Source organism: Argentina silus (assembly GCF_951799395.1).
Source record: "Argentina silus genome assembly, chromosome: X".
Lineage (NCBI taxonomy): Eukaryota > Metazoa > Chordata > Actinopteri > Argentiniformes > Argentinidae > Argentina > Argentina silus.
Genome location: NC_139653.1, coordinates 10,117,133 through 10,128,215, shown reverse-complemented (window position 1 = coordinate 10,128,215; position 11,083 = coordinate 10,117,133). Strand labels below are relative to the sequence as shown.

The following is an 11,083-nucleotide window of genomic DNA, read 5'->3' as shown; positions in this document are numbered from 1 at the left end:
GGGGGGAACTGCCCTGTTTCAGAGACTCCTGACAGTTAATTTTTGCCCTGTGAATGTGCCATGAATACTACAGTATATGCTCAATAAATGTCTTTTCTGGACTGTACTGTATGTGTGGTTTGTCTTCCTAGAGACTGATGAATGTATAGCCTTTTCACAAACAGAGGACATAATGCAAAGTCATGGAAATGTTCAAAGCTCCATACTGTAGGTATTCAAAGTGAGGAGTGAGAAGTGCGACCCCTGGAGTAGGTGCTGAGGAGTTCCAACTGCTGCATGATGCAAGGTGAAGGTTATGATAGACTCCTAAAAGGATCATGTGCAGACAAGTGGATCAATGTGGATCTTCAAATCCTTCATCCTCAGAATTGATGTTCTTATAATGCACCAAGGTCTAGATGTAGTCATCATTACTTAGGTATATTCTTTTTTTTCTTTTTTTTTTACTGAAAACAAGGACCCACACATTGAGAATACAGAAAAACTATTTTATTGGTTGTATTTACAATGAACTACAATGTTGAGATCAATTAGTATTCAAACAACATTTATTGTATAGCCAATGCATTTGTACAGAAGTTCTATTATTACACACAGACATAATAGAGTTCCACCTTATAGACTAAGGAGGAGTCGAGTTCCTAAGATACTTTGGGATGAGTTTCCTTTGTGTCTGTTTGAGTGGACTGTGCGAAAGCCATTTGACGTAAACCTATATGGTATTTTTGTATTTAAATGTATTCACAGTAGAATAAGGACAGACACTGTATGTACATACACTGTGTATGTCTGTCTGTCTACGTCATTCTTTCACACATACTGTAGATGCTCCTAGAAGTTCCTGGAATCTCTTTGTATCTCTATTTCCTGGCTTTGCCTCTCCTTCTCTCACCTTCCCTTACCTTCCCTCACCCTTTCTCTCTCTCCCTCCCTCTCTCTCTCTATCCCTCCCTCTCTCTCTCTCTCTCTCTCTCCCTCCCTCTCTCTCTCTATCCCTCCCTCTCTCTCTCTCCCTCCCTCTCTCTCTCTATCCCTCCCTCTCTCTCTCTATCCCTCCCCCACTCAGCACAGAGTAGCAGTGAGAGCTCCGGTAAAGACCAGGTAATTATTTAAACTGCTTCGGCTGGAATGGATTAATGTATTGTAAAGCACCTGGCCACAGCATCTAAAAGGCTTATGGTGCTTTACAAAGTACAAGTTGGGTTCCCTTATTTCCATACTGTAGTTCCAAAGTATTTCACTAAGTTGGCATAAGTAATTCATACCTGTGTGATGAATAGTTCAAAGGCTAATGGACCAGTCATTGTAGAGTACAGCTTCATCTTGTCCTTTTATTTGTCCATATTTAACTAACATCTTCCCAGGCCCTATAGGGCCTTCAATGTACCAACAAATCACATTGGGCACTGACACCCATTTTAGGATGACCAGATTGGAGCCAGACCCGATCTTGAAGATACAGCAGAGTATGTGCATGTGCATGTGCGTGTTTTGGCGTCATCACAGATTTGGTGATCCTGTGTTTTGTTGAATGAGGAATGTGAGAAATGCATGTTGGTGTTGAAAAGGGAATGAGAATAAAGGAATGGGGGATCTACCTATAGGATATTGGGGAGATGGATGCTTAATGTGGGTAGGTTGGGCAGTTGAAGGGACTTTTACAACTATATAAGTGCTTGCATGGCCTGGTGCAGAGTTGAGTGGGGTAGGTAGGCATGGGTGGTTAGCATGGCTCTGGGTTGGGGAAAGGAGGTAGTTAGTTAGACAGCATGTGCAGCAGCAAGGGCAGAAGGAGCAGCAGGTAGCTGACCCCTCCGCCCAGCTTGGAGGCGTTGCCTGTCACATTGCAGTCATCATTGAAACAGCAGTGAACTTTGACCCCTGGTGCTCTGTAACCCTGGCTGTTGGCCTGGCTACAGAAAGACTTGTAGGAGCAAGATTTCATCACTCCACCTAAGAAAAATAAAAAATATAAAAATTGTTAGAACACAATTAAGAATCAGTCACATGGGGATGGGTCCAGTGTTTTTAAAATGAATTTTGATTTTGTGGTGAGTCTACTGTCTTGTTGACAACTAAAACAACCATCTGATTAACCCACTTAATTCCCTCCACTAAATGCTAGGATCAAATCTCTTCATGTCCCCTGGAGAAGCCCCCAACCCCCTGCTGTCTCGGTGCTGTGTGTCCAGACAGAGCAGCATGTCTACCCCTCAAACACACACACACATACACACGCATGCACACACACACACACACACGCACACACGCACACACACACACACACACACACACACACACACACACACACACACACACACACACACACACACACACACATACACACACACACACACACACACACATACACAAACCATAATAATGTGTGTGATATCATACCATCAACCCTGATTTGTAAGATCTAGTAAATGTGTACTACACTGTATGACTCACTGCCGTGGCCTCGGACAACAGCACAGGCGTCAGAATAGCTGGGGCAGGTTTTAGAGCCTTGGCGATTGCAGTCCTCGTCATTGGATCCCATGCAGGTGTAACATTGCAGGGCTTCGCCTGAGGAATGGGAGAGAGAGGTATGAATTGGCTGCAGTGTTACTGTAACACATGCACTATTTCCAATAATGTGAAATAGAATATGAAACGTATGCAATGCAAAAGCATGCAGAAGGCTACTCATGTCTGAAAGACATGTTACAATCGTTATAATTAAACTGCAGAAAGCAATCAGGACATGGTACAACTCAGGTTGACATGATAAAAGGGAGGCATAGTTATAGTTGTAAAGATAGATAGTATCCTTAACATAATTCTTTAGCACATCGTTTTACATAAGTCCTTTCTGGCACACAGTCCTTACCCCCATGCTACCACTGCAGAGAAGGACATCACATCTTACCAGTTATAACTACTGTAAGTAAACATTGTGTTTAAAAAAATATGTCATGTAATGTAATGTACAGTTAAAACCAGGTCAGCTGCATTACTCTCTTAGGTAAAGATAGGAGCACATGTGCACTGATCCTCAGTGTACACTCAGCTCCATAACTGTCCTGGGATATTAAGGTCAAAGACTGAGGGTATGTTCTCTCTCTTGTGCCCACCTTGACAGTGGTACAGAGTGTGCACTACTCCATAGAGACCATAAGGCTTTCATTCAACCCCCTCACTTGTGATATGGGTGGAATACTTTCTGTCCATTCAGGAACATTTCTTTAATTAATCAATTTCATGTTAAATGTCATTGATCTCATGGACTGAATACAACTGCTGTCCTTGCTATAGTACCTGAGTCTGGCCCACTAGTTGTTAATGAAGCCAGATGTTCAACATCTGAAGCATAAACAGACTCAGTATCTCAGTTAGGGCTTTAGCTACAAGGCCTACTGTAGTTAAAGCACCGAGATGAGGTCATCCCCATCCTGTGTTAGTTAATGAGCTTGCAGCAACATGTTAAACAAGTAAACAGATTTTCCACTTGATATGCTTAACAGTTTTACATTCTGTGGTTTCAGCATTTACTTTAAGGTAGCATCAATCTCCATGACCTGTCCATGGTTCTGTTCGGAATAGGGTGCTACATACTAAATAACTACATACTGCATGAGTTTCATTTCATTTTCAAGGGAATGCAGTATGACATCCTGGTCTTTTAACCGTACTATGCCCTCTCATACAGTATTGTACTTGCTATGCCTACTAAATAGTATGGAAGTATACAATATAGATACAGCAAATGACATTGCAATGTTATATATATACAGTATGGTGGATATGGTGGATATTCTGAGATAGGATGGTGAACAGTGCCAACACTGCCAGAGTGGACAAAGAGGAACAGCGGGGTAGAACAAATCCCAGCTCTCTATCTGGTTCTCTGTCTAAACCTCCAGTCAGGTGAGGTGATTTAAAATCCTTTAGAAACAGCCTTTGGGCTCTATCTTCAGCCGGCGCAAAACGAACCCAAGTCCAAACGCAGGTGTGTTGGCAATTTGTTTCGGCGGTAACAGGTGAAATTATCACAGCGTTTCAGCACTGTCTTGCCTGCACTCAGGTGGGTGGAGTAGCGGTAATAGAGGCGTGTTCATGACAATGCCTCTCGTCAAAGGATGAGAGCCATCAGTTGCTCTAAAAAATGCTGGCCTTGAAAATAGCAAAAATATTTTAGACACACTGGCCACCGCGCTAACTGTTTTTACGCTGTTAAAATATAGCCAATGACCCCAATCTACTCCTACAGCTCTCCCGTGCAATTACAATTAGCCTCCAGGCCTATTAGGAGATTAGCTGGTTTGCTCAGGATTGCATGCTAGTTTCATGCTATTAGGGGATGATAGACTGATGCAAAATCTAGAAACTAGAGGACCATTCTGCAAGAGATTCAACAACTTGTATACTATATTTGTATAACACCTGAGGCACAGCAAAAGATAAATTATTCAACATTAAATATGTCACAAATTAAGAAATGAGTAATCAAATCAGGTATCAGATTATCCTGAATGAGTGCCTGCATTATCTGACAAACACTATTCAACAGGTCCCTGCCTACCACAATCAGCCAATAACAAATCATAATAGAATGAGAAGACAATAACAGAGAGACAGTACAGAACAGAAAAGCAAGCAAGAGAAGATAAGAGGCAGATAAAGAACAATTCAGAGGAAAAAGCTTCTCCAATATGGATTTTGGAAGTGGTTATGCAAAGGAGTGGGTCAGGAAAGGTACTGGAGAGGGAGATGAGAGGAGAGGGAGAGGAGAAAGACAGGACAGGGAGAGATGCAAAGGTTGAGGTGAGAACATTTGGACGACAGGAAATAAAGAGGATGGAGGACGGAGAGGGGAAGAAGAGGAGAAGGTAAAGACGACAGGTGCAAATGAACAGATTCTGTTAAAAGATAAAAATCCAATGAGAGTCCTTACTGTAGGTAGTGAGGAGGACTAGGAGGACGAGAAGGAGAGGGCAGCACTGCACAGCTCTCATATCGCTGGTGGTCCTTGGCCGTCGTGATCGCACAATGAAAAGCAGGTTGTTTGCGACTAAAGCCCCCTTATCTTAATCTGTGCTATCAGAGAGCTAATACCCCAGCATTCACGGACAAGGAGATTAGCAGCTCCTCCACTGGGGCCTGCCGCTCCGTTTTAAGACCCAGTTGATGTTTGCCCAGCTAGACTAATCAGTGAAGAGAAGCAAAGTCATAGGACTCATCCTGTAAAACACACCCAATACTGCGCCCTGCCCCTCCTTGTCTCCGCCCCGTCCTTCCCCACCCTCTTGTGGGACCCACCTCATCCCAAGCCTCATAAGGACAATGTCAAACTGAGCCAAAGTAAATCTAAATTAGTGTCATACTTACACTTATAGCAACTAACCCAATAGTAACAGTTGGGACTGTTGAGCCTTATTATTGAGGATGAATCATCTTTTCAGCTTTTCAGACAGTGATGTGGCATGTGATATCATGTGATATCATGTGATATAGATGTGATGAGAGATAAAGAGCAACGGGTAAGAAGATGATCTTGACCTGAAGATCGATAAAAGGATGGGGTTAGAAATAATCTGTATCCAGGACAACCATACTGATACAGTTGTGGTCAGAAGTTTACATACACTTGTAAAGAACATGTATGTCATGGCAGTCTTGAGTTTCCAATCATTTCTACAACTCTTATTTTTCTGTGATGGATTGATTGGAGCACATACTTCTTTGTTACAAAAAACATTCATGAAGTTTGGTTCTTTCATGAATTTATTATGTGATGTAGAAAGTTGTGTCAATCAAATTTGCTTTGTGGCATGAGCTCTTAACTTCTTATGAGTGATTATGATTGACTACAGCTGGTGACTTATTTCAGCCCATTTAAATAGGGCTCGTTTGATACACTCATTACACTCAGCCAAAAACCCTACAATGGGAAAGTCTAAGGAGCTCAGCACGGATCTGAAAAAGTGCATCATTGACTTGAACAAGTCAGGAAAGTCACTTGGAACCATTTCAAAGCAGCTACAGGTCCCAAGATCAACTGTGCAAACAATTGTTTGTAAGTATAAAATGCATGGCACAGTTGTGTCACTGCCACGATAAGGAAGAAAACGCAAGCTATCACCTGCTGCTCAGAGAAAATTAGTCAGGATGGTCAAGAGTCAACCAAGAACCACCAAAAAGCAGGTCTGCCATGAATTAGAAGCTGCTGGAACACAGGTGTATGTATATTTTTGACCCAGCAGATTTTGTCACATTTTCAGAAGACCCATAATAAATTCATAAAAGAACCAAACTTCATGAATGTTTTTTGTGACAAAGAAGTATGTGCTCCAATCAATCCATCACAGAAAAATAAGAGTTTGATTAGAAACTCAAGACTGCCATGACATACATGTTCTTTACAAGTGTATGTAAACTTCTGACCACAACTGTACATACAAACCTTTCAATATTGGTCAGGTAGAGTGCTTTGCATTCATTTACACAGAAATCTATCACATGCTCACACGTGCACACACCTTGATGCACACACACACACACACACACACACACACACACACACACACACACACACACACACACAGACACACAGACACAACCTGTTGCTGTGCCAGCAGTGATGGCTATATTACTGGGTGGTGTAATCTTTAATCCTAAAATGGCATCCTCCAGGGTATCCCATGACTTAAAAACTCAACGTTGGCCTTGAATAAACTCCACATAAAACATAAACACAGAGAGTTTCTGGTGAGTGGGTTCATACAGTGCCCTGCCTAAGTAATGGGACAGGGAATAATGTTTCTTCTTTTGGCTCTACACTCCAAAGGTTTGGATTTTAAATCAAACAATTACTATGTGGTTAAAGTAGGGATTCTCTGCTTTTATTTGATGGTATTTGTGCACATATTGTTTCACCAATCAAAAATTACAACACTTTTTATACATAATCCCCCTATTTTAGGGTACCCAAAAGTAATGGGATAATTGTCTTGACAGGTGTTTCGGGTAAGTCAGGTGTGTTCCACAACATAATTTGAATACCAGAGAATACCATCTGCTAAAAAGTACCTAAAAAGCCTGCAGAGGTCTGGAAAAAATGTGTTGTGGACAAATAAGATGAATATCATCATGTACCAGAGTGATTGCAAGAGTAAAGTGTGGAGAAAAAAAGGAACTTCCCAATATCCACAGCATACCAACTCATCTGTGAAATATGGTGGAGGAGGTGTTATGGCTTGAGCATGTATTTCTGACGCAAATGCCTCCAAACTCATTGGACGGCGCTTTATCATACAGCAGGACAACGACCCAAAACATACTGCCATAGCAACTAGGAAGGTTTTCAGGCCCAAAAAGTAGAAGGTTGTTGACTGGCCAAGTCAATCTTCAGATTTACATCCATTTCATTTCCCGATTTTAGGCAAAAAGACATAAAAACAAACAACAACTGTTGTGAAAGTTTGGAGAAAAAACGGATCTGCCCAAGATTTACAGCATACCACCTCATCTGTGAAACATGGTGCAGAGGGTGTTAGGTTTGGGCATGTATAGTATACCACTAGAACTTGCTAACTTGTCTTAATTGATGATTGTAACTGCTGATGGCAGCAGCAGAATGTATTGTTAAGTGTACAGATACATCTTGTCTGCTCGAGTGCAAGCAAATTCATTGGATGGCGCTTCATCATACAGTAATGACAATGACCCAAAACATATTGCCATAGCAACTAGGAAGTTTTTCAGGGCCAAAAGGTGGAAAGGTCTTGACTGGCCAAATCAATATTTAGATTTAAATCTAATTGAACATGCATTTCATTTCCTGATGATAAGATAGGCATTTAGGCATAATAGGCATAAAGACCTCAAAACAAACAACAACTGAAGATGGCTGCAGTACAGGCCTGGCAGAGCATCACCAGAGAAGATACTAAACATGAGTGCTTAATTTGGACATTTGATAAATTGGTCCCATTACTTTTGGGTACCCTGAAATAGGGGGACTATGCATAAAAAGTGTTGTAATTTCTGAATGGTGAAACCAATAATAAAAGCTGAGAATCTACTTTAACCTCATAGTACATAGTAGGGATTTAACAATACAAGTATGGAGTATAGAACCAAAAGAAGAAAAAATAACTTTCCCATTACTTATGCAGGGCACTGTATGTTGTATGTAGTACAGTATGGTGTGTTGTTGTTCAGGAGTCTAAGAAGATTGTACCAGAGTTCATTAAGGTTCTCTATACAAACTTAAGCAATGTCAATGTTTATTGCCATATTTTATTGCACTTTGTAAGCAGATGCTGTACAGTATAGCTGTGCAGAGCTTCTTTGAATCACTCCCAACTTGTGATACATCAACTATAGCAGAACAGTGACATATTGATCGAAAATTAAATTACCCTCAGTCAAAACTTATTACAGTAACAATTAGTTTCATTAATATCAAAATAAAATCAAAAAATAATAATATCCCACAAGTTTTCAAGAATGCTATGACACAAAATACGCACCAAGTATCTACACGGTTACATGAGGAAAGCAGTTTGAACTGACAGAATATTGTATCAAAAATGCAGGTGTATCTTTACCATCAGCAGAATTGTCGTATTTACAGACGGAAGTTTATGTTTGCACTTCCACATGCAATAATTTGTAAATCACATAAACCTCTTACTGAACAATTCATTGATTAGTCTAAGTCATATATAGTATATCTCTGTTTCTCTTTCCACAAGTCTACCATTCTCTTGTCTTGAGAAGAGTTACACAACAGGAGTCTATCCCATCAGTGGCTGTCATGGCAACATCAATGCAGTAGACATCCTAAATCAATGCTCTCACTTTTTTGTTCTCTCTCTCTCTTTCTCATGCACACACGCGCGCATACACACACAATCTATCTCTCAGTTATGATATGGAGCACATTTCTAAAACCTTTCACCGGAACCCTGATACAGGAAACATTATACACATTGACACATCAAAATGTACAGGGAGATCAGGAGGAAGCCATTGACCCAACACTATTTTGGAGAGCACTGCTGTTGCCTAGATACATGGTCAGTAAAGTCAGTAGTGTAGAACATCCAGAGACCACTCTGGCCTTGGTTGTTCATCTGTCCAGGGAGTAGACGATGTAGATGAGAAGACATCCTCTCCCTCTATCCTCTGCTCCTGCCTCTTCTCCTCTACCTCCTCCCCTCAGGCCCTGGAGATATGGACCAGTCGTGGCAGTGTTGCTAGCTCCTTCCCATCTTGGCAATCAACTCATCACAAATCTTAGTCAGCTCCTCGATCTCCTTGTTCTGTGGAAGACAGCCAAAATCACTGTCCCTAAACATTCTTCATTCTTAATAGTGTGGCGGGGTGTAGATGTAGGTGTACTGTAGGTGTAGATACTGCATGTTTGTGTTTACTGTAGCTTGCCACTCAATGTAGAGTGTCTATTCTGTATATATCTACGGTGTGTCTAAAAATACATGATAACAGTTACTGTAATGTATTATAACAGCATATTGACCTTCTGCTCCAGAGTACGCTCCAGTGAGTCCACCTTCATCTGCTCTTTCCTCAGACTGGCCTGGTAGCATGCTTGCTCCTGTTTAGCCTTCGAACGCACCTGGGCAATGTCCGAATTCGCCCTGGACGTAGGCAAAGGCAGCTTAGCATCATGCAATGACTTTCATACCTGTACATAAGCCTTCTTTACTGTGTAGGGTGGGTCAATACAACCAGCATAAAGTGATAACATGAAATGCATGCATTTATTAGGAACACCTGTACACCTCCTCATGGTGGAGGTGGTGTAATGGTGTAGGGAATGTTTTCTTGGCACACTTGGGGCGCCTTAATACCAATCAATCATCGCTTGAATGCCACAGCCTATTTGAGTATTGTTGCTGACCATGTGCCTCTCTACATGGCTACAATTTACCCATCTTCTAATGGCTACTTTCAGCATGATAATGCACCATGACACAAAGCGAAAGTCGTCTCAAACTGGTTTCATGAACATGAGAATGAGTTCAATGTTCTTCAATGGCCTTCCCAGTCACCGGATCTAAATCCAATAGAACACCTTTGGGATGTGGGATGAACTCACAGCTTGAAAGTGCACCTGAAAAATCTGCAGGAATTGTGTGATGCAATCATGTCATCATGGACCAGAATCTCAAAGGAATGTTTCCAACAGCTTGTGGAATCAATGCCATGAAGAATTAAGGTTGTTTTCAGAGCAAAGGGAAGCCTTACCCAGTATTACTATAGTGTTCCTAATAAAGTGTTAGGTGCCTCAATGTCATTGAATGAGCAGTGACTGAAGTGGCAGGACTGACCTGTCTAGTTTCTCCTCAGCATGGATCTTCAGGGCCTGGTAGCGCTGCTCCTCCTTACGGACCCTGGACAGGTACTCCTGTGCACACTTCTTCAGAACCTCCTCATTCTGATGAGACAGAGAGAGACCATGTTTAGAGTTTTGCCATAAATGGGTTTCAAATCAACTGAGCACAAAAATGGATTATTGGTGGTCATTATAATGATGATATGTGTTTGATAATTGATGATATGTGTGCGTTGCACCTTGCGGAAGCCCTCCAGCACATCTTTCATCTTCTCATAGCGGCGGAAGAGGTCAGCCAGAGACTTCTCCACAGAGTTGAGGTCTGCCAGAGCCTGATCCTTCTCCACTATCAGCTGCTGGATGGTGTGATGAGACAGCGACTTCTCCTTCTGCTCGTCCTCTGAGACACACACACACACACACACACACACACACACACACACACACACGCATATGAAAATGAGACTGTGTTCTTTTGACCGCAAACATGCACACACGCACGCAATCATACAAAATCTATAGAATATAGATTTGACATGAATGTAAGAATGAATTGTGGATTAGTTATTGACAGAGGCATGAGGGTCATTTTTGTAACAAGGTATTACTGATGAACCCTGATTTCATGTGAAGCGTGCAGACAGAACAAACACTGAACAATGAAGAAAAACCACACAAAAAACTACAGCAAGAGACCCAAAGAGACTAAAGAAGACAGACACACACTATCAGGGA

The 11,083-nt window shown here is 41.6% G+C and overlaps 2 protein-coding genes across 2 annotated transcripts in view; both read right to left on the bottom strand.

The window, feature by feature from the left end:
* Positions 1–1,756: 1,756 nt before the first annotated feature.
* ly6pge (lymphocyte antigen 6 family member pge) lies at positions 1,757–5,000 on the bottom strand (the record flags this gene model as incomplete). The annotated part of the gene is made up of 3 exons (XM_083694565.1): positions 1,757–1,953; positions 2,455–2,571; positions 4,940–5,000. The coding sequence occupies 3 exons, from the start codon at positions 4,998–5,000 to the stop codon at positions 1,757–1,759; spliced, it is 375 nt and encodes a 124-aa protein (XP_083550691.1).
* Positions 5,001–8,266: 3,266 nt separating this feature from the next.
* Positions 8,267–11,083, bottom strand: part of tacc2 (transforming, acidic coiled-coil containing protein 2) — a gene marked incomplete at its 5' end in the record, with an annotated part of 54,667 nt that continues 51,850 nt past the window's right edge. Inside the window, 4 exons of the mRNA XM_083694564.1 lie at positions 8,267–9,314; positions 9,530–9,650; positions 10,344–10,450; positions 10,588–10,748. Coding sequence (XP_083550690.1) covers positions 9,249–9,314; positions 9,530–9,650; positions 10,344–10,450; positions 10,588–10,748 — 455 coding nt within the window. The 3' untranslated portion in view covers positions 8,267–9,248. The remainder of the gene's footprint in view (positions 9,315–9,529; positions 9,651–10,343; positions 10,451–10,587; positions 10,749–11,083) is intronic.